Here is a 23,262-nt window from a genome sequence, read left to right on the forward strand (position 1 = left end):
CTCTATCTCTGCAAGTTGAAGAAAATAATGATAGGATTTAATTACCAAAAGCATAAATTCCCTTCAAATAATTATATTAGTAAACTGAAAAGAAAGGAAAAATTAAATTATTCTTTCATTTTTTTCTTTAAAAAAGCATAGAAACACCATACTCTGGATGGTAGTCAATTTGGCGTTTTATTTATGTCCAAAAGGAAAGTACATGGGAGGAGGGGGACAGAACACCTTACCTTGTTTTATGTTACAGAGTACTATTTATTTTTGTCTTCCATTTAAAGATAGGTAAATAAATAACAATGAAGGGAAATGCTCAAGTTAAACCTGAAAACCTATGCACTAAAGCTGAACCAATATAAAGGTAACTGATGAGATGTAGATTAACAAGTATAATAGGAAAATTACCATTTGGTGCAACCGGAGAAGTTGTTCGGAGATATCCAGAATGAACCATGTAACATAACCACAAATTACCACATTAGCATTCGGTAAATAGCTTCACGTCTTAAACAAGAGTGAAATTGGTATCCTGAACAATAACTGACCTTGGACAGAAAAATCCTTGAGACCAATGTGGCAGAGATTGTATACATTTTGGATAACTTTAGCCTTCTGTAACTTCTGACCAAGTGAAGAAGTACAATCCAAAGCTTGCAAGTTAGTTATAAAGCTTTGCCTTTGTAAGTGAGACACATAGCTCCCCAGGGAGCAGAGTGCATCTTACCTTGCCATGAACAAGAATGTGCCCATAATGTAATCCAACAACGCATGCTATGGCAGCCATTAAACAACTGAAAATTTTCAATTAAAATGAATAAGTGGAAAACATTTGGATTAAGAAGGGAGAAAAACGAAAAAGGAGCACTCAAAGTTGAACTACCAACTTGCAACAAATTAGAAGTGATATCAAGAATTAAGAATGTTTATAATCTGACATTTTTTACATGATTTTGGTAGAAAAATGACATATCTATGTACTTAACCAAAACGTGTAGGATGACTAACCTTGTGGAGACATTAAACCGTGCTAGAAATTAGCACCAATGTGATGTATAAAATAAAGCATTGGTTGAGAAGATCTTGAATTCTCATTGCATGTCTAAATGGATAAAAAATTACTGTAAAATTTGCTAAACTAATCTACTATTATGCTTCATCAAAAGTAAGGACAACGACAATCACTTCAGTGTTATTATTGAAGAGTGAATCACAAAATTTTGAGCACCTTATATGTTTATTTATTAAAAAAAAAGTAAAAAACAATAACAACAAGAACAACATGACCAGTCTGCATTAACAGCAAATCTATATTCATATATAATATCTTGGATGCGTATTATTCCACTAGAGATGTAGCAATAGATTAGAAAGTGGTGCATGGTTAGTAATCATCATTCAGAACATAATAGTTACCTCATAAGAAGGCACCAGATTTACGATGTTGCGGATTACAAATGCTTCTCATGTTGAAATCCCAAGACAACTGAGGGACAAACCCGAAAGTTCCGAAAATGAGCAAATGCAGAACATATACCTTTGGTTCTTAAGCATTTGCAAGATCCTTAAAGTATTCCATATTGGCCCTAGTTCAAGAAAAGAAGCAACCAATCAGATTGGGCCACCCCTAACTCGTAAACATAATGAAAGTACATCCCTGAACTTACTAAATCTGCTGGTGACAGATCAGAGGTAATTAGCAGACTCTCAGCAGCAGCCTTGAATGCCGGTATTACACTTCAGTACTTCACAAATTTAAAATAATTTGTAAGTACCTCTACTTTGTCCCATGCTCCTTTTCTGACACCAGTTTTCAAGTTTGAAACAATAACAGAGCTAACTGTCGATGCATGCCCATTTGAGTAATCTGCAAATTCAAATTAGATTTTTTAAAACAAGAAAGCTCATTATCATTCAATTTATCACTTCATTAGATATCTACAATCCCCTAGAGCAAAAAATTTCAAGAAAAAAATAACAATAAACAGTTTCATAATAGTATCTCTATCAACAAACTACTGAATCACGAATTTAATTTTTTACCAAAAAATTATATATTATATATATATATAAAAAAACAGAATATCAAACAGAGTGGGAAGGTAAATTAATAACTACCATATGCATTGTTTGATGTTGCAGCAGCAACAGAAACAAGAGAGAATCAATTGATGTGTCAATAATCTGCACATTATTGAAAAAGATTATAGCTAGGCCAGCAAAACAAGATATAATGAGATGTAAGTGTGCTGCCACAGTTAACGAATAAGGAATATATATATATATATATATATATATATATATATATATATTATGAAATAAACAATCCCTCTGTTCCATTTAAATTGGCCCTATTTTCTATTTAGCCTCTCTCATGGCATATGAGAGTTATAGTGTTATAAATTGAGGAATTATTGATGTAATGCAACAAAAGCAGTGGGTATTGTACGCAGTATCTATCCAGGTCGTTGTTTGCCATCTCAGTTGTCTGTCAAAGAACATATAAGTTTGTTATACAACTACATACATATAATAATGAGACAAACAATGACTAACATGTTAAATACCTCACCTAAAATTTTAAAGATTTACCTTAATTAAGCTGGACTAGCTGATCAAAATAATGTTTGTCAACGTCCTTGTATTGTGCTTGTTTAAGACCATCTATTTTTGGAGTAAAAAACAGAGATAGAACCACATGATCTATTTAACTGCAAATAAAAGTAATACATTATTGTAACAAGAGTAAAAGAGCATGTTTACAGACCACAACTTTGATATGTGAATAGACAAGGTTAGTAAGACTAAATTCTTAGCAATAAACCAAGTTTTCAAAACTAAATCCTTCCAATAAAGCACATTCAACAGTTCACAGGACTAGAAACACCATATAACCATACCTCACAAAGATATCTAGCATATATTATAACATATAATACCACATATTTATACAGAAATGCAAACGATTCTTTAGGCATAAACTACATAAACATCTTATCTGTCAAAGTAAAATTCACTCCAGAAAAGTAAATACATAAAAATGTATGTATCAATAAAAATGTATAATCTTGCCTAGCTAGGAGAACCCTGAATGCCTATGTTTCTTCTGCTGCACATATAACCATTCAACTTAAAAACCAAAGCAAATCATATATACAAAAAACCTTTGAAACCAGAAAATCAACTATAAAACCCTAATAGCATATTCAATCCAAAATAAAACTATCTCCCAGCTTGCTAATCAGATTAGTAATCCTCATCGAAAATATCAAAAGCCAACATAACTATACTTCAAATAATCAGGGGAAAAAACTTTTAACAAATATATCATATTGCAGCAGGGGCAGACAAAACGAAAATAAGAGGAAAATGGTTTGACTTAGTAGAAGAGGGAGAAAATTACCGATTGCGATGGTCAGAGCTAGGAAATCAAAAAGCTGCACCGCGCCCCCTATATGATCTGTTCGGCGACGAAGGTAGACGAGTCTTAGGCGAATCCAACAGTGAAGCCTATGAGAGATGCACCGGCTGGATTGGCCGGAATGGCAGCATAATATAGATCTGGAAATGGGAAATACCTAGGAGGTACAAGGAGGTGTTGGCGGTAGCGAAGGGAGTGACAGCTGCGAAGGAAGTGAGTGTCTAAACAGCAAAGGGAGTGAGTGCTGAGAGCAGTGTATAAGCTGGGGTTGGTTTACATCATTTATTCATTTCTCTATATCTCTAATTTTTCTATTTCTAAAAAATGACAAGAGTTAAAATAATCATTGTCATTTAAAAAATACACAAAGACATCAAATTTTTGTAAATGTATTATGTATTCAATGTGTGTTTAAAGATAAAATACTAACAACAACGGATAAATAAATTGTTATTTTTTAAAAAAATCAAAGAAAGACAACGATTTTCGACAAAACTATATATTGTCTTTTGTATAAAAGATGTTGTAAAAAATCATTGTCTTTGTATATTTTTCTTGTTATGTACTATTAATAGATAGTTTTGAAGTATCTAATTTGCACAAAGGTATGTGAAATTGATTGTTTATATTGAATATTACGACATTTTAACATACTACCATTAAACTCTGTGTCGTGATCAATTGAAGAAATGCAAGTTAAAATCAAAACATAAAAAAAAAAAAAAAAGAGTATGCATAAAATAATTAATGATAAAATGATAAATTATGTGATCGTTATACCATGGGATGACATGAATGAAAAAAAAAAAAAAAAGAATTTCCGACCACGTTTGAAGATGGTCGGAAATAATAAATAAGATAAATTTTAAAAATTTAAACAACCAAAAGAAATTTCTGATCACCATTACTTTGTAGTCGTTTTTCCGACCACTAAGTAATGGTGGTCGGAAATTCCGACCTATTTCCGTCCACCATAATCTTTCGACGGAAAAGTGAAAAAAATTCATTTTTTTCGACCAATATTCTAGGTGGTCGGAAATGTGGTCAGAAAATGAAAGATTTCCAGCAGTGTCAAGTGAGAGGGCAAGCGCTTGTTGTTCACGAGGAGCCCACCAAATGGGGTGTTACTCACACATTGTGAGTGTCAAGTCTTGATCCTGTATTGGTTGCCTTCTGAGGCGAAGGAGAAAGTGGACCAGTTGGTACCTCCTTCAAACACGATTGGCGACCGTCCGGTCGTCAGTGATTATGTTACGTACTGAAATTTAGTACGCAACGAAAGAAACCTTTCGAGCAGGCTTCTGACTCCAATCCGTATTCGAGTTACGGTAACTCCAAAAGAAAAACAATATAACGAAAGAAAATGATGAAGAACTCTTCAATATAAATGATTTCTGCATGCCTTTAACATTACATAGAGTACCCTATATATACTATCTCACTTCCTATAATAATGTAATTATAATAATGAAATGACTAATTATTCTCCTAATTATCAATTACACATAAATGCTAATTATTATAATTACATATATAAGGTAATATACATTATTCTTGCTGTATTGATCATCACCAATCAATGGCGTATCACTCCTTGCCTCTTCGAAAATCACCTTGTCCTCAAGGTGGAAGTATAAGTGGTTCTTCTCTGGAGTTCTACCCAACACAAATATTCAACCCAAATTTTTGGTTGAAAATTGTTAGGAAGATTGTACATCAAGTACAAGGTTAGACTGAACCAACACCGTTGCAATATACAGACAAATGAGAATTCCTCATTGTGTAGCCCGGTAACAAAATCTATGGTATCTTGCAGTGTGTTCTCTGGGATATAAACTGTGTTTTCCATGAGGTAGTTTTCTTCGGTAGGAGAAACTAGTGGTACATTAATCTTTTCTGACACACTTTCATCCTCCTTATTAGGACTCAAACTTGTACAATTCTTCATAACTGTCATTGGTTCTTCAATTGTCAATGGAATACTAGGAAGGGGTGGTGGTGATATCAATGGTGGAAGCCTGTCGAAGATTTGTAAATTTTTGTCCATGCTTAACTCCGTGAGATCACTAACACTTTTATCATCAACCACATTCATTGACACCTCAAATTGTAGTTGATCTTTTGGCACTCCTTCATTGAGGATATCTACATGCTTTCTCGGGCCATCTAGTTGATGTTGATCTTTTTCCAATAATTGATGAAGATTGTTGTGAGAAGAATAATTGCTAGTGCAATGGTTAATCTCCTCAATTGATACAATCAAACTTTGCAATGTTTTATTAATGGTTTGGAGTTGGAGATTCAAATTATTGGTGTGGATAATTTGATTATGGACGAAAACTGAGAGATTTGTTACTAACCGATTTGTCATCGGTATGTAAAAAATCAATAAGTTGATTTCAAGAATTGTAATGAAAAAAAAAAAGATAATGATAAAGAAAAAATACGAATAAGAAAAAATTTTGTGTTTTTTTTTTGGATATGTGAATAAAAAAGAAAGGATCAAACAATGGAAGAAATGTAAATACTTGTTGCTTTTTTTTTTTTTTTTTTTTTTTTTTTTCCTTTCTGTCGTTTTTTTTTTTCAAATTTTTTTCTCCTTTTTTTTTTTTTTTTAATAATTTCTAAGGGATGCAACAAAACAAAAAAAAAATAAATAAATAAAAGATATGAGATACTCTCACCAATGGGATCAATGAAAGCACCAATTGTTACGTGATGCATCTACAAATCCTCTCAATGAAAGTACCAATGTTACGTACTGAAATTTAGTACGCAACGAAAGAAACCTTTCGAGCAGGCTTCTGGCTCCAATCCGTATTCGAGTTACGGTAACTCCAAAAGAAAAACAATATAACGAAAGAAAATGATGAAGAACTCTTCAATATAAATGATTTCTGCATGCCTTTAACATTACATAGAGTACCCTATATATACTATCTCACTTCCTATAATAATGTAATTATAATTATGAAATGACTAATTATTCTCCTAATTATCAATTACACATAAATGCTAATTATTATAATTACATATATAAGGTAATATACATTATTCTTGCTGCATTGATCATCACCAATCAATGGCGTATCAGATTATTGCCGAAAACTGTAAGAGAGGTCACTGGAACCCTAGTTAACCTATAATTAGAAGTTACCAACTAGTTTCTAGGCTTAAATGCTTCAAAATAACATGTTTATAGGTTTAATTGCAAATTTTGAAAGTTTAAGAGCATAATAAGTGACTTTTTTAGTAAAGTTCAGGCTCCTATTTGACCATTTTTCCAAAAATATTAACTCAATTTAATTAAAAGAAAATATGCACAATTAAGTAAAAATTATGTTGGACGAAGGTTTAAAAGGACACGTCCTACATCTTGCCATTGAAAATTGAAGTTGAATGCTATGTAAGTATAAAGAAATAAAGTCACATTTTCGTTATTAATTATAGCTTTTGAATTGGCATAAGGTTGGGTAAATGTTTGATCTTGAGAATTGGTGTCGAAACAATTGGGCAAACGCTTATTCCTGGCAATATATATATATATATATATATATATATATATATATATATATATATATATATATATATATATATATATAGCATGCCAATTGTGTGTGGCAAATTATAGTCCACACAGTGCTGTGTGAACCATAATAAAAAATATTTTTAATATACTAAAAGTATATTATTCTTATACTGAATGTACATTATACGAAATAATATATTTTCAGTACTCAAATAATGTATTTTCTTAAAATACAAAATACATTTTTAATATACTAAAAATGCATTAATTGTGTACTAAATTTATATTATTTGATAATATAGTCCACATAGCTGTGTGAATGATTGCATGTCATTTGGACCATGTGGTGACGCAATAGGTGATCATATTACAAGCCTACAATAATTGAAGTTGAATATTCTCACCCCTCCAATCTATAAATAGTGAGCAAGCCTTCACTCTGATCACACACCAATTTAGCATTTCACTTACAAATATGGATTGCCTCATCACCACTCTTCCATTGCTCCTCCTCCTCAGCCTCTTCGCATCTAGCTCCGCCGTCAACTTTGAAGTTCAAAACAACTGCCCCTACACCGTTTGGGCGGCCGCAACCCCAGTTGGCGGCGGCCAGCAGCTCAACCAAGGCCAAAGCTGGAACATCAACGTGCCACGCGGCACAGCCATGGCACGTATATGGGGTCGCAAAAACTGCAACTTTGATGGTAGCGGAAGGGGTGGGTGCGAGACCGGCGACTGCGGTGGGGTGTTACAGTGCACCGGGTGGGGCAAAGCGCCGAACACCCTGGCTGAATTCTCCCTAAACCAATTCAACAACCACGACTTCTTCGACATCTCCAACATCGACTGTTTCAACATCCCCATGAGCTTTGGCCCCACCAGACCCGGTGCCGATAAATGCCACCCAGTCTCATGCACGGCGGATATCGTCGGTGAATGCCTTGCCCCTCTCAGGGTTGCCGGAGGGTGTAACAACGCTTGCCCCACCTTTGGAAGTGTTAGAAAATAATAAATTTTGTGGCTCAAACCTGTGGAGACCACTTCCATCCACGTCGCTATGCATGTCTTCACTTCTTGCACGTCATATTGCATGCCATCACCGATTGTTGCGGAGCTTCACGCAAATGCCGCATAGCTCTCTCACTTTTAATTGTATAAATAGTTGTTTAACTTTTGTAATTCATGCAACATCAATTCATTCATTCTTTCTTCTTTATCATACGTAGAGTATATATATATTCCTTTGTTTTCTCTTTATAAGAGATTAATATATATATATTTATATTTTCCCACTTTATTAATTTATTTTGTCATTTATTATATTCTCCCCTATTATTTAACTTCTATAATTCTCAATTTTTGATTCTTCGCTTCCGCATTATTCCGCTATATTCCTAACAAGTGGTATCAGAGCGGTTTATTTGAGAATTATTTTCAAAGATGTCGACTGTCACTAAGTTCGATATCGAGAAGTTCGACGGGAAAATTAGCTTCTCTATCTGGAAGGTTCAGATGGAAGCCGTTCTAACCCAGAACGGTTTGAAGAAAGCGCTAGCTGGGAAGAAGAAGAAATCGGCTGCAATGACAGATGAAGATTGGGAAGATTTGGATGACAAGGCACGTTCAACCATTCAATTGTGCCTGTCTAAAGAGGTTCTACGTGAGGTAGTAAGTGAGACGACTGCGTCAGATTTATGGTCCAAGCTGGATACGCTTTATATGGCCAAAACTCTGGCGAACACGCTGCGTTTGAAGGAGCGTCTGTACACAATCCGTATGACGGAAGGTACTTCTATTAAATCTCACTTGGATGAATTCAATTCTATTTTATTGGACTTGGAAAATATTGATGTTATAATTGAAGATGAGGATCGCGCTGTTTTATTGCTTGTCTCTCTCCCTAGATCATACACGCATTTCAAAGAAATTATGCTGTATGGTAATAGTAGTGATACCCTTACTTTCGACAGTGTTAAGTCAAACCTATTGTCCAAAGAAAAGTTTGACTTTGAAATTAAGTCTGAGGACAAAGGTGAAGGCTTGACTGTAAGGGGTCGTTCACTTGAATCAGGGAGTAGCAATAAAAATTCTAGATCCAAGTCCAAAGGACATAAGTCCAACAAATCCTGTAAGTACTGCAAGAAGCATGGTCATGATGTGACTGAATGCTTCAAGTTGAAAAACAAGCAAGAGAGAGAAAAGAAGTCCGCTGAAGCTAGTGTTGTTGAAAGTGATTCAGATGGTGATGTGTTGTTATCTGTTAGCTCCGGTGAGAAACGGAGTGAAAGCGAGTGGATTCTGGACTCTGGTTGTACATTCCACATGTGTCCCCACAAAGATTGGTTCACTTCTCTAGAACCGGTTGATGGTGGAGTTGTCTTGATGGGTAATGATACCCAATGCAAGGTTAGTGGAATTGGAAGTGTTCAGATTAAAACTCATGATAATGTTGTCAGGACTCTTACCAATGTTCGGTATATTCCTGATTTGAAACGCAATCTGATATCCTTGGGCACCTTGGAATCTCTGGGGTGCAAGTACATAGCTGAAGGTGAAGTTCTGAAAATCATAAAAGGCTCTCTTGTTCTCATGAAAGCTTCTCGTTCTGGAAGCTTGTACGTGTTGCATGGCAGTACTGTGACAGGTTCAGTAGCGGTATCCTCATCGATGTCTGATGCGGATCTCACTCAATTATGGCATATGCGTCTGGGACATATGAGTGAGAAAGGCATGCATCTCCTGAGCAAGAAAGGCTTCCTTGGTGGTTCAGGTACGGGTAAATTACAATTTTGTGAGCATTGTATTTTTGGGAAACAAAAGAGGGTTAGTTTCTCTACTGCTACACACCGTACCAAAGATGTATTGGAATATATACATTCCGATTTATGGGGACCGACTAAATTCCAGTCTATGGGAGGCTGTAGATATTTTATGTCTATTATTGATGACTTTTCTCGTAAAGTCTGGGTCTATTTCCTGAAACATAAAAATCAGGCATTTTCTATTTTCAAGACGTGGAAAATACTCGTTGAGACTCAGACAGGCAAAAAGGTCAAGAAGCTCAGGACAGACAATGGCTTGGAGTTCTGTGAGTCAGATTTCAATGACTTTTGTGCAGCAAATGGAATCGCCAGGCACAAGACCTTGCCTGGTAAACCCCAGCAGAATGGTGTTGCCGAACGTTTGAACAGGACTCTATTGGAAAGAGCTCGTTGTATGCTCTCTAATGCTGGGTTATGGAAACGGCGTGATTTTTGGGCCGAGGCCGTTTCTACTGCTTGCTATTTGGTAAATAGATCTCCACACTCATCCCTTGATTTCAAAATTCCAGAAGAAGTTTGGTCAGGTAATCCTGTTGACTACTCTATCTTAAGAGTTTTTGGATGTCCTGCTCATGCTCATTCCAGTACGGGTAAATTAAACCAGAGAGCTGTCAAATGCATTTTCCTTGGTTATGCTTCTGAGTCAAAAGGGTATCGTCTATGGTCTCCTGATTCTCGGAAAATCATTCTGAGTCGAGATATCACTTTTGATGAAAATGCACTACTTTCTTCTGGAAAAGTTCCCAGTACAGGTGAGACACAGAGTACTGGTGAGAAGGTGGAGTTTGAATTCAGGCCTATTGATAGTGTTACTACTGCTGACGGTAATACTAAAGATGATGCATCTACTAGCACAACACCTCTCGTCGAGCCACTACGAGAGTATTCCATTGCTATGGATCGGCCTAGGAGGACAATCAAGAAACCTGCTAGGTATGCTAGTGATGATGAAACCAACATGGTTGCTTATGCTCTTTCAGTCGCATAGGAAGTTGATGGTGATCCATCCTGCTATTCTGAAGCTTTTCCTATTATTAAGTTCAAGCAATGCTTGAGCTTAGTCGGCTGTTCCAGTTGTTAATTTCCACAATGGATTTGATCCAAGGTGGAGATTGTTAGAAAATAATAAATTTTATGGCTCAAACCTATGGAGACCACTTCCATCCACGTCGCTATGCATGTCTTCACTTCTTGCACGTCATATTGCATGCCATCACCGATTGTTGCGGAGCTTCACGCAAATGCCGCATAGCTCTCTCACTTTTAATTGTATAAATAGTTGTTTAACTTTTGTAATTCATGCAACATCAATTCATTCATTCTTTCTTCTTTATCATACGTAGAGTATATATATATTCCTTTGTTTTCTCTTTATAAGAGATTAATATATATATATTTATATTTTCCCACTTTATTAATTTATTTTGTCATTTATTATATTCTCCCCTATTATTTAACTTCTATAATTCTCAATTTTTGATTCTTCGCTTCCGCATTATTCCGCTATATTCCTAACAGGAAGCCCAGAATTTTGTTGCCGCCCCAATAATGTACCATGTAATCCTACAGATTATTCAAGGTTTTTCAAGACCAGATGCCCTGATGCTTATAGTTATCCTAAGGATGATGAAACCAGCCTTATGTCTTGCCCTGGAGACACCACTGATTATAGGGTTGTCTTCTGCCCATAATCAAATTAATCAACTACGGATTTGTGGAAGTATTAATGCCTTAGCTTATAATGTTAAGCATAAAGGCTTTAAATAAATCTTATGAATAAGTCTGTATCATATATATATTTTGTAATACATCTTCCACTTTTTATAATATATTTCTCAATGGATGTTTTTATTTGTCTTATTAAGTTTAGTTTGTTGTTATATCAAGCTTTCTTTAAAAAAAAATAAAAAAATTAAACTAGGTTTATCAACATTGAATACTAGTTTATAGCATGTAACATATATTTTAATTAAAATATGGAAAATAAAATAAAATGTAACTTGAACGATTCTATATATAATTTGGAGATCGAGTCTGACTACAAATTTTACCCTTACAAAATAAATAAATAAGTTTGTAAAAAATTGAATCATCAATTTAAAAAAGGAATAAGGTTCAAATTGGCCACTGAACGTAACCTGAAAATGCAATTAGGCCACTGAACGAACAAAAAGTGCAATTAGGCCACTGAACACTCCAAAAACGTGCAATTAGACCACTGAACTCTCCAAACGTATGCAATTTCACCGGATAGCAGGTTACCATCAATTTTAGCAGGTTACCTGCTTACGTGGCAGCTGAGTTAGCATTTTTAATAATTTTTAAATAATTTTTAATAATTAATTTTAATAATAAATTTTATAAAAAATTGAAAAAAATTAAATAAAAAAATAAAATAAAGTCATTTTTATTTTTTTAAAATTTTTTAAAATAAAAATTTAAATAAAAAAATAAAATAAAGTCATTTTTATTTTTTTAAAATTTTTTAAAATAAAAATTTATTATTAAAATTTATTAAAAATGATTTAAAATTTATTAAAAATGCCAACTCAGCTGCCACGTAAGCAGATAACCTACTAAATTTGAGGGTAACCTGCTATCAGGTGAAATTGCACATTTTTAGAGTGTTCAGTGGCCTAATTGCACTTTGTTTTCGTTCAGTGGCCTAATTGCATTTTCAAGTTACGTTCAGTGGCCAATTTGAACCTTATTCCTTTAAAAATTGTCTAATATTAATTTGTATAAGATATTATCTAAAGAAGCAACAATGGACGTTTCATCTAAGTACATAAAAATAATATTGTAGATAAATAAAAATAATACTGGTACATAAAAATGACATCAATAATAGTGAATATATGTACCTACAATAATGAATAATTTATGTACCTAAAGTAGTAAAAGTAGTAATATTATGTACATATAGATTCATTTTTAAAAAATTTTAAAGAAAAATATCTATATGAGTGTCATTTAACAATCTTAATTATAGTTTTTAATGATATATTTGTATTCATTAATTTTAAATATTTAAAAATTAAATTAAATATGTAAAAGTAAAAACAACAAATATTCCAAATTGAAAAGTCTTTGGTCTCCTAAGAAATCATCAGTATACAAGTCAATTTAGATCCCCCCTCCCCACCACAAACACACACACACAAATCTATTATTACTTTTAGAATTTTTACACATTATTATAATTATTGTAAAACATTTTAAATTTATTACCGATATATTCTACTTTTGTTAAAGAAAAATTCTTCTTTTCGTACATTTTTTACCATCTAGTATCCCTCCCTAACATTGCAAATATAAAGGGTCCATTAAATGAAGAAAAAGAACGGTTAATAGTTGACGTATTTTCCTTCCTAAAAAACATGATTTGGTATTTTTCAAATCAGATGATAAAGAAAATGTGGTGAAAGTAAATGGGAATCTAACAAGATTCGTTTCAAAATTCTGTCTTACCCATATTCTTCTATATATTAAAGCCATATAATCATGGCCAATCAAATTTCTCTATTTTCCCGTCCATTTAAAGTGACATCGTTTAGGTCATTACAATACTGCGCTCAAATCCTTCTATATATTAAAGCCATATAGCCATGACCAATCAAATTGTTGCATTTTCCTGCCCATATAAAACTACGTAATTTTGAACATTAGGATGTTAAACTTCAGTTTTTTTTTTTTTTTTCATTTATTTCGTGGCTTTTTTCCTGATTTGCTTGACAAAAAAATAATTATTTAAACTTCAATTTTCAAATCTAATTTAGTGTTTCAAGAAAAGTAAGTTATCATAAATAAAAAGTTTCAGCATTACAATTTCCAAAGTAAGTTATCTTAGAGCATCCACATTAGTTGAGAAGAATGTGGGGATAATGTAAGAGTGATTAGGAAAGAGAAGGTGGGAGAGGAGAGAAAAAATAAATAAAATAAAACAAAACAGAATAAAAAAAAAAAAAAAAAAAAAAAAAAAAGAAGTTAAGTCAGGCGCGCCAGTCGCGCTGACTGCACGCGCCAGGTTATGGCCACGCAGCGTTTCTTTCTTTCACTTTTTCTTTTCCTTTATTTTCTGACATTATTTTGTAATTTGCAGGATGATTATTTCATCTAATAACTCCATCCCACACTAGTGAATAACTCAATCCAAGTTATTTCTTTTGAAATAACTCCACAATCTCCCCTTAGTGTGGATGCTCTAAATAAAAAGTTTCAGCCTTACAATTTCCAAAGTAAAAAGCAAAAGGTTTTGTCATAAATAGTCATGAGCCTGTTAGAATTCCGATGAATAATCAATAATAGCAATTCTCAATGTCAGCTATAAAGAGAACAACCACTCAGACAGTTCTAATCAAATAGAAGCAATAATCAGCCCAAATTCTACTTCAACAGTTCAAGAGATGAAGAAATTGACAAAGTAAGCGAAAATCTTAGGATGAAAACAAAGGTAAATACAATTTTACTTCTTTATTCAGTATTCTGTAGACATTACTATATACGAAATCTACTTATTTGAACAATCTTTCTTCAAACGCCTTTTTAAGCTTCTCATTTTGCAAAATGTCAAAACAAAACAGGAAGGAAATAGTTAAGAAGCATTTGTGGTAAAGAGAAGAAAGAAAAAACTCATCGATCTACAATAATCAAGAAAAATAATCATAGAACAAGTACGCTGTCGTGAAATAAAATAAGCTACCAACGCATGCATTTCACAATTTAAAGTAAAAAAAAAAATCTTAGACTGACGATTAAGTGAACCTATTGCTCAAGATCGTTTAAGATATTCATAGATAATGCCTTCTCAGACTTTGAGTTCAAAAAATTCATACAGATAAATCTACAATTTTTTTTGGCTAAATTAAACGAATTAAATACATTTGATAGATAGATTATACTTACAACGATGATGGTCCCAGCTTTCGTCTTTCACTGTTAGTTTAGATTTACAGTAGTATGATTGTCAAATTTGTGATGTATTGAGAGTGGCTAAGCAATATTCAACCATCTGAGAGATAAAGAGAGACAGAGAGAAAGAGCAAGGATGAAGATAAGAAATGAGTAGAAGAGGATTGAGGCGTGATGGGCGAGACTGCGACAAGGTGGGGATAAGCTTCCAGATCCTTCATTATGCTGCGAGAATGAGTAGAAGAGGATTCCTCTATTTTTAAATTTTATTTTATAATATATATTCATTATGCTTCTTAGATAGGTTACACGTACACACACATCATATCATTGCATATTTTTATATATTATATATATATGATGGATTTAATTAATCCGGGGTAGACCCGAATTACTAAACCCGATAGATAATGGATTGGGAAAGACGTTGAATGTGTGTCGCGGGGACACCTTTGTATTGATAGTGCTTTCGGGAGAATTACAAGGTAAATATGGTAATAATGATAGGAAGTAGATGTCCTAACAAGACAATGACACGCCCTTTTATACTGAATAGTTCTCCCAACCGACCTCCGAGAGAATAGGGCGGGCGGTTGGATCTTAGTTGACCGAGTCCCGCGGGGAGGCCCCGATGGGGTCCCCAACTGGGGTCCTCGCAGTAGTCCCTGCCCGAGGTCCCCGAAGTAGTCCTTGCCCGATGTCCACGCTGTAGTCCTCGCCCGAGGTCCACGTAGTAGTCCCCGCCCGAGGTCCACCTAAAGGTCCACGCCGGGGACCCCGTTGGGGTCCCCAAGGCCCCTCGTGTCACGCTGCCGCCCCGGGTCGGATTGTGCCCCGCATCCATTCTCCTAATATATCCATCATGAGTTCCCCACTCTCTGAGTTGCGAGTCGTCGTCAACGAAAGAGAGTAGTTCTAGCCGAAGGTTGACCCCGGGCTCGCGGAAGCACGTTCCTCGAGGCCCCGAGGATACCCACTCGCGAAGCACGTACCTACAGACCATGAGGACACCCCACGGAGGTCAGGACCTTGAGGACACCCCACGGAGGTCCCCAACCCCAATGAGCGCCGCCTTGGAAGCCCCCCACATCATGGCCTATGAACCATCCCTTTCTCACATGTCTTATCCATCACTTTTTCCCCTTTTCCCATGCTTGACTTTCTCTCTCCTTATCCCCTTTTCAAATTCAAAAATTCAAATCCCTTCAAATCCTCCCCCCAAATCCTTATCCAATATTTTCTCCCTACTTAAACCATTTCCTTTTCCCATTTCCTTCACATCTCTCACTCACAATCCTCTCATCCCCCCACTCTCATCTCGCCGGCCACCCCCACACTCACGGCTCCCGAACGACCAACGCCTTTCCCAACCGCACTCGGCAACGCGGAGGACGTCACCTCCCCGACCACCTCGATTACACCTCAAGGCCACGGCACCACCTCGACGTCCCCTTCGTTTTGTATGTCCTTCGACCTCGACGCCTTGCTTGACTCCATCGGCGACGATCCACTCTCCATGGACCTTGATGAAGATAGCTTCTTCGGCCACCCCCCATCGACTGCCGAAGCCCGCGCCGGCCTCGCCCACCCGGTTGAGGCCCAACCTCTGCAAGCCGTGCCGGCGTCCGTCGCTCCTTCAAACCGTAAGTTAATTCGTACCAAGCTTGACCCCACTATCCCCCTTTCTACTTATCCAAGCGTGACCGAGGACGATGTGGCCTTCGTGAGGGCCCACGTGGGGCCGGACGTGGAGGTCCGTGCGCTATTACCTCACGAGAATGTGACCGAACCCCCGGAGGGTCGGTTCTTCGGCGTCCACATCCTCTCCCTCATTTTGGGTTTGCGGTTTCCCCTCCACCCCTTCGTAGTTGAGGTGCTGAACTACCATGAGGTCGCCCCGGGTTAACTAGTCCCCCACTCACATTCCATACTAGTAGCTTTCCTTCTCCATTGCGAGGACGTCGGGGTTAGGCCCACACTTGACCTCTTCCACCATATCTTCCAAGCCGGCCACTCCTCGGGAATCAAGAGCAAGGGGTTCGTGTCCTTCTCGGCCCGCTCCAGTATGAAAATATTCAAGGACCCTAAGAGTAGAGAGTGGATAACAAAGTTCGTGTTTCTCTCTACCGGCCCCACGCTTCCTTTCAATGCCCCCGCGTGGAGTGCCTACTTCCTTAAGTGCCCCTCGCCCCCTACCACCGGTCCTTAGTTGCTAGTGCCCGGAGGTTCCTAGGCGATAAGGACGAGATTAGTGTGGGGACTCTGATGACCGCGGAGAGATTGGTGGCCTTGGGGTTCACGGGTGGGTCCTTCGCGCCTCGGGGCGCCTCGCAGTCCTCGGCCGAGGTCGTGGCCGAGGTGTCCTCCGAGCGTGTCGAGGTCCTCTCGGATGAGGCCGAGCCCGCGGGGGGTGGGGACGATTACGAGTCCGTCTTCTCCGCCACTGAGTCCGAGGTCGAGGCCATCCCGTCAGGTGCTGAGGTCGTTCCGCCCGAGGTCGACGTCGGCCCCCACCACGCCGAGCTAGGAGGTTGTCCCGCCTTTACTTTCTTTAAATACACGCGCTTCATTATGTTGTTGTCTCTTTTTTTGTGGGTGTTTGTTTGGGTATCCATTAATTGTAATAATCTTGACTTAACCGCAGGGGGTCCATCCACGATGGTTTCTCGCGGGGAGTTGATACGCCGTGCCGCCGCCGCCCGAGGCCCTGCATCCAAAAGACAGAGGCTCGCGCCGGGGGCCGCCTCTAACCGGGCTCCCTGTGCGCCACCCGCTGACACACGAGCCAGGGCTGCCCGGCCTTCCGCCAATGTCGGCGTCGTGGGGACCTCCGCTCCTCCACCTCCTGCCCCTCCGAGCGATCCGGCCTCGGTCTCTCTCGGCGAGGCGGCCCATCTCCGTGACACTATCTTAGGCATGCTCGGCCGTGGGGCAACGGAGTCTTTCCAGGCAGGCGGGTTGCCTTCACTTGTCCGTGATACCCTTGCGGTAATTCTTGCGCCTTATCTTCTAGGTGTTTGCCCGTGATATTGTCGTGTGTTTCTCACCCCCCTTTTTGCAGGCTTTTCTCCGGAGTTCTCTTGCACTCGAGGAGCTCGGGTTCGCGAGGGCGCAGGCACAAGAGGCCAACAAGCAGGTGGATGATTTGAAGAAGGCATTGGAGGCTAAGCAAGAGGAAAGTCGCAAGATGGCGCAAGACTCCGAGGCTCTGAAGAAGAGGCACTCGGAGGAGATCATCCATGCCGTCCGCAACTACAAGAGGTCCGAGGGCTTTCGCCGTGACTTGAAGGCCTACGCTGATGAGCATTTGGAGACCATGGTGACTACTTGGCTTGCCACGGGCCCCGGCCAGGCGAGGCTAGCAGAGGAGGGGGTGTTCTCTTATAACCTGGGTTATTACACCGCGCAGCGCGATGTCTATGAGGTTCTTCGTTAGCGGGATGAGGGATTTACTCCCGAGGCGTGGGGCTTACCAGCTGAGGTCGTGGACCCCGAGGCCGAGGAGCCTAGGTCGTACTCCCAGGAGCAGGCACGAACTGAGGTCGATGCCCCCCCGGACCCCGCGCAGACTTCTATGGCTGCCGAATCTTCTCAAGCAGGGGACCCCACGGCGGCCCCGGGGGCGGAGCGGTCGGAGGCTACTCATACGGAGGGTGCCCCTTAGTCGGGGTGTAGGTCCTTTATTTTGAGTTTTGCTATGTATTCTGAACTTTTTTGCTTTGGATCCGGGACCATCACTTTGTGGATTTTATATGCTTGCTTCGGATATATATATTGTCTTCGTCGTTTTTTTTTTTTTTTTTTTTTTTTTTAGGGGGACTCCGTTGAGAGTCCCCTCGTTCAAAACACCCTTCCTACAGGAGGTGCACGAGGCCGGGGCCCGTGCCCCCAGAGGGTAGCCTGTCAACTGGGCTCTTCCGTCGGGGTTAGTACGCGAGGTCGGGCCTCGTGACCCCTTAGGGCCGTCCGTCGGCCTCAAGTCACCGGACTTGGACTGTTGGACTCTTCCGTCGGGGTTAGTACGCGAGGTCAGGCCTCGTGACCCCTTAGGGCCGTCCGTGGGCCTCAAGTCACCGGACTTGGGCTGTTAGACTCTTCCGTCGGGGTTAGTACGCGAGGTCGGGCCTCGTGCCCCCTTAGGGCCGTCCGTCGGCCTCAAGTCACCGGACTTGGGCTGTTGGACTCTTTCGTCGGGGTTAGTACGCGAGGTCGGGCCTCGTGACCCCTTAGAATGGTTGGAGACGCCGGATGAGGACCTCCTCCCCGGATAGCGGAGCACATTCGTGGCGAAGTATTTATTGCATTTATTGATATGATCGAACAGGAAAAAAGGGGGGCTGGCCGCCTTACATGATAAAGGAATTATTGAAAATACTTGAGTAGGTGCTCGGAGTTCCAGACTCTATCTATCGCCTTGCCCTTTGGTGTCTTGAGCTTGTAGCTGCCGGGACGGACCACGGCTGTGACTACGTACGGGCCTTCCCATTTCTTGGCGAATTTGCCTCCCTCGAGGGGCTGACTTGCCTCGCGCCTCCTCAAGACGTAGTCCCCCACCTGGAAATAACGAGGCCTGACTCGTTTGTCATGATAGGTCTTGGCCTGGCGCTGGTAATTTTCGGCACGGACAGCCGCGGCTTCCCTCCTCTCGTCGATGAAGTGGAGCTCTATACTGTGGTTGTCCTCATTTTGGTCGGGGTCATACACCTGAGCTCGATAGGATGGTATGGCCACCTCGGCGGGGGCCCGAGCCTCGAAGCCGTAGGATAAGGAGAATGGGGTCTCCCCCGTGGCCCTCCTCGGGGTAGTGCGGTAGGTCCACAGGACGACGTCCAACTCCTCTACCCACGCGCCCTTCGCTGATTCGAGATTTTTTTGTAGACCATCTACAATGGTGCGGTTGACATTCTCGACTTGTCCGTTGGCCTGGGGGTAGGAGACAGCCACGCGGGTGTGCGTTATGTGCCACTGGGCGCAAAACTCACTAAACTTTTTGCTCTCGAACTGGCGACCGTTGTCTGTGATGATCTGTATTGGGACTCCGAAGCGACACAATGTATTCTTATATATGAACTGCTTGCACCTAGCACTCGTGATGCTGGCCAAGGGTTCGGCCTCCACCCATTTGGTGAAGTAGTCGACTGCCACTATCAGGTACTTCCTCTTTCCGGAGCCCAAGGGAGGGCCCCGACTAAGTCGACCCCCCACCTGGAGCCCATGGTGGCCGGTCGACCCGGGCCGTTCTGCCATTGTTGACAAGTTGGACAACTCCTCGCATAATTCGCGCACTCTTTCCCCATCTTGGGCCAGAAGTAACCTTGTAAGATAGCCCTCTGGGCCATGGTGTGGGGTCCCTGGTGGGCAGCGCAGGTACCCTCGTGGATGTCCTCCATGACCGACCTTGCTTCGTCGGGATACAAACAGCGCAGCAAGGTGCCATTGTAAGACCGCTTGTAGAGTATGTCCCCAACGAGCAGGTAGGTTGGGGCCCTCCTCTGTACACACTTGGCGTCCGCCTCGTCTGAGGGCAGGTTGCCCGTCTTCTTGTATTCCCTCAGGTGGTCTAACCAACAAGCAGGTCGGGCCTGCACGGGAAGGACCGGGTAGGCATCCAGGCTAGACTTCATTAGGTCCTCCACTCGGGCAATCCTGGAGACATGCTCGGGGACCCCGTGGCCGAGCTTGGAGAGCATGTCCGCATCTGCATTCTGCTCCCTCGGCACCTGTAGGACCTCGTGGTGTATCAGCTGTCCCAGGAGTTGCAATACCACATCTCGATACCTTCTCATCCTGTCTTCGTTGGCCTCGAACTCACCCGTAACCTGGCCTACCACCAGCCTGGAGTCACACCTCACTCTTAGCTTCTCGGCCTTCATGCTTAGTGCGAGCCGAAGACCCCCCAGAAGGGCCTCGTACTCGGCCTCGTTGTTCGACAATTTGAAGTGGAAACGGAGCACCTAGTAAGCCCTGAAGCCCTCGGGGGTTATGAGGACAACCCCGCCTCCGCAACCTTTGGCACTGGAGGACCCGTCTGTGGATAGGGTCCACCACTCTTCTTCCTCGTTCCGGGCCTGCTCCGAGGCATCCCGGGCGGTGCATTCTACTATGAAGTCGGCGAGTGTCTGCCCTTTGATAGCAGGTCGCGGCTTGAACTGGATGTTGTACTGGCTTAAGTGCATAGACCACCTCACTAACCTGCTAGACGGTCCCGAGGCCCTCAGCACGGACTCCAGGGGCTGATTTGTCAAGACGTGGACGGGATGAGCCTGAAAATAGTGATGTAGTTTCTTCGCGGTTACGTCCACTGCAAAAATGGCCTTTTCTGTGGGAGAGTACCTGAGTTCGGCTCCTCGGAGGGCTCTACTCGCATAGTAGACGGGGCGTTGTATGCCTGCATCATCCCGGACCAGCACGGAGCTGATCGCGGCCTGCGATATGCCCAAGTACAGGTATAAGGGTTCCCCTCTCTCGGGTTTGGCAAGCGGGGGTAGCGACATCAGGTAGGCCTTGAGGTCGTCGAAGGCCTTCTGGCAGTCGGGGGACCACTCGAACCCAGTACTCTTCTTGAGGACGGCAAAGAAGGGGAAGGACCTCTCGGCCGACCGTGAGAGGAACCGGCCGAGGGCCGCTAGCCTGCCGTTTAGGCGTTGGACCTCCCGGAGAGACCGTGGGGGCTCCATGTCTAGGATGGCCCTGACCTTGTCGGGGTTGGGCTCAATACCCCTCTTTGAGACCATGTAGCCCAAAAACTTCCCCCCATGCACCCCAAAAGTGCACTTATTGGGATTCAACCTTAAATCAAAACGCTGCATAATGGAAAATACCTCGACGAGGTCGTCGACGTGGTCCTCCGCCTTCGCACTTTTGACTATCATGTCGTCCACGTAGGCCTCCATGTTGCGGCCTAGGACCTATTTAAAGACCTTGGCCACCATCCGCGTGTAGGTAGCCCCGGAGTTCTTGAGCCCGAAGGCCATGACTCGATAGCAGAAGACTCCTTCGGGAGTCGTGAAGGCCGTCTTCTCCTCGTCGTCTTCGTGCATAAAGATCTGGTGGTACCCCCGAAAGGCGTCCAGGAAGCTCATGAGGGCGCAGCCTGCTGTCTCGTCTACCAGCTGATCAATATTTGGTAGTGGGAAAGGGTCCATGGGGCAGGCCTTGTTGAGGTCGGTGTAGTGCACGCACATCCTCCAGGTAGGTGGTTTTGGGGCGAGGACTACATTGGCTAGCCATCTGGGGTATAGGACCTCTCGTATGTGCCCGATTTCGATGAGGGTGTTGACCTCCTTTCTCACGAACTCCCTCCTTTCCGCGGAGAGGTATCTCTTGCGCTGTTGCACCGGCTTGATAGTGGGGTCGACGGCGAGCCTGTGGGTGATGACGTCCCTGCTGAGTCCCGGCATGTCCTCGGGTCCCCACGCGAACACCTCCCTGTAGGTTCTGATGGCGTTGATGATGCGGGACCGGAGCTCGGCGGGGAGCCCGGTTCCCACCTTCACCACGTGGTTGGGGTGGCTGAGGTCAAGAACGACGTCTTCTTTCTCCACTATAGGCTCGGCTCGCGGGCGTCCCTCCTCCTCCTTTAGCACCTTTTCAGCTATGGTGTGTACCTGGAGATCCCGTTTGCTTATCTGTCTGCATGCCCGGAGGTAGCAGCTTCGGCTGATTCTTTGGTCTCCTCGGGCGACCCCGACCCCGGTTGGTGTGGGGAATTTGAGGCACAGGTGTTCCATGGAGATCACGCATCTGAGGTCCTCCAGCGCGGGTCGGCCTAGGATTACATTGTGGGCGCAGCTGATTTTGACCACCACGAACTCTACCTCCCACCTCTTGGTGTGAGGTGGGGCGCCTATCTCGACCATGAGGTTGATTGATCCTTCTGTCTCAATGGAGTCCCCCGTGAACCCGGATAAGGGGGTCCTCACTTGCCCTAGCTGCTTCCTTGATAACCCCAACTGGGTGAATTTGTCGTGGTACATCACATTCACCGAGCTGCCTGTGTCCACCAATACTCTGTGTACGACCACCTCATTGATTTCCATCTTGACCACCAAGGCGTCTCGGTGAGGGAGGGGGCCGTCTGGGAGGTCGTCGTCGGTGAAGGTGATGGGCTCCCTCCGGGGCCTCTTCTCGTGTGGGGGTCGCACGACCTCGCCCACATAGAGGCTCCGTGCCCACTTCTTCCTCTCTGCGGGCGTGTCCCCCCCCCCCCCCCCCAGGCCCTCCAAAGATCACATGGATGGCCTGTTTCTTCTGGGGGTGGGGGTTGTCTAGTTCTCTTTCTTCCTCGTCGGTGAGCTGGCCAAGCTCCCTTTTGCGCGGCACGGGGGTGGAGGGCTCGGAGCTGCCTCCCTTCCTCCACACGCGGCCTTGATGTTGCCCTTGGCCCTGTCCAGGCCATTGCACGAACTGACCCAAATAGCCCCTCTGGATGAGCTCCTCGATCTGCCGTTTGAGGAGGATGCACTCGTCCGTGTCATGCCCTGACTGCGGGTGGAATTTACAGTACTTGTTGTGGTCTTCCTTTGGGGATATCTTCATGCACTCGCCCGGGTATTCCACGATCCCCTGGCCTTCTGCATGCTCCA

The 23,262-nt window shown here is 42.1% G+C and overlaps 2 protein-coding genes and 2 long non-coding RNA genes across 7 annotated transcripts; 2 read left to right on the forward strand and 2 right to left on the reverse strand.

Moving 5' to 3' along the window:
* Positions 1 to 569: 569 nt before the first annotated feature.
* On the reverse strand, positions 570 to 1,496 carry LOC109176587. Of its 2 annotated transcripts, none has more exons than XR_002053419.1 (3): positions 1,411 to 1,496; positions 1,003 to 1,096; positions 570 to 618 (listed from the first exon to the last, which is right to left on the reverse strand). It is a non-coding gene; the product is annotated as an uncharacterized LOC109176587 (long non-coding RNA). The 2 variants fall into 2 exon arrangements; XR_002053420.1 differs by lacking the exon at positions 570 to 618 and adding an exon at positions 727 to 788.
* Positions 1,497 to 1,510: 14 nt separating this feature from the next.
* On the reverse strand, positions 1,511 to 2,484 carry LOC109176586. 3 transcript variants are annotated; one of them, XR_002053418.1, is made up of 5 exons: positions 2,444 to 2,484; positions 2,113 to 2,178; positions 1,770 to 1,861; positions 1,658 to 1,731; positions 1,511 to 1,580 (listed from the first exon to the last, which is right to left on the reverse strand). It is a non-coding gene; the product is annotated as an uncharacterized LOC109176586 (long non-coding RNA). The 3 variants fall into 3 exon arrangements; XR_002053416.1 differs by lacking the exon at positions 2,444 to 2,484 and having other exon boundaries at positions 1,516 to 1,580; positions 2,113 to 2,274; XR_002053417.1 differs by lacking the exon at positions 2,444 to 2,484 and having other exon boundaries at positions 1,519 to 1,580; positions 1,662 to 1,731; positions 2,113 to 2,274.
* A 4,911-nt stretch (positions 2,485 to 7,395) lies between these two features.
* Positions 7,396 to 11,546, forward strand: LOC109176585 (osmotin-like protein TPM-1). The gene is made up of 2 exons (XM_019326045.1): positions 7,396 to 7,936; positions 11,285 to 11,546. Exons 1-2 carry the CDS (start codon positions 7,420 to 7,422, stop codon positions 11,455 to 11,457), a joined length of 690 nt encoding a protein of 229 aa, XP_019181590.1. The 5' UTR covers positions 7,396 to 7,419; the 3' UTR covers positions 11,458 to 11,546.
* A 2,466-nt stretch (positions 11,547 to 14,012) lies between these two features.
* LOC109176611 lies at positions 14,013 to 18,113 on the forward strand. Its single transcript, XM_019326065.1, has 2 exons — positions 14,013 to 14,219; positions 17,739 to 18,113. Exons 1-2 carry the CDS (start codon positions 14,208 to 14,210, stop codon positions 18,111 to 18,113), a joined length of 387 nt encoding a protein of 128 aa, XP_019181610.1. The 5' UTR covers positions 14,013 to 14,207.
* Positions 18,114 to 23,262: the final 5,149 nt, after the last annotated feature.

This window comes from Ipomoea nil, unplaced genomic scaffold (assembly GCF_001879475.1).
Source record: "Ipomoea nil cultivar Tokyo-kokei standard unplaced genomic scaffold, Asagao_1.1 scaffold0715, whole genome shotgun sequence".
Lineage (NCBI taxonomy): Eukaryota > Viridiplantae > Streptophyta > Magnoliopsida > Solanales > Convolvulaceae > Ipomoea > Ipomoea nil.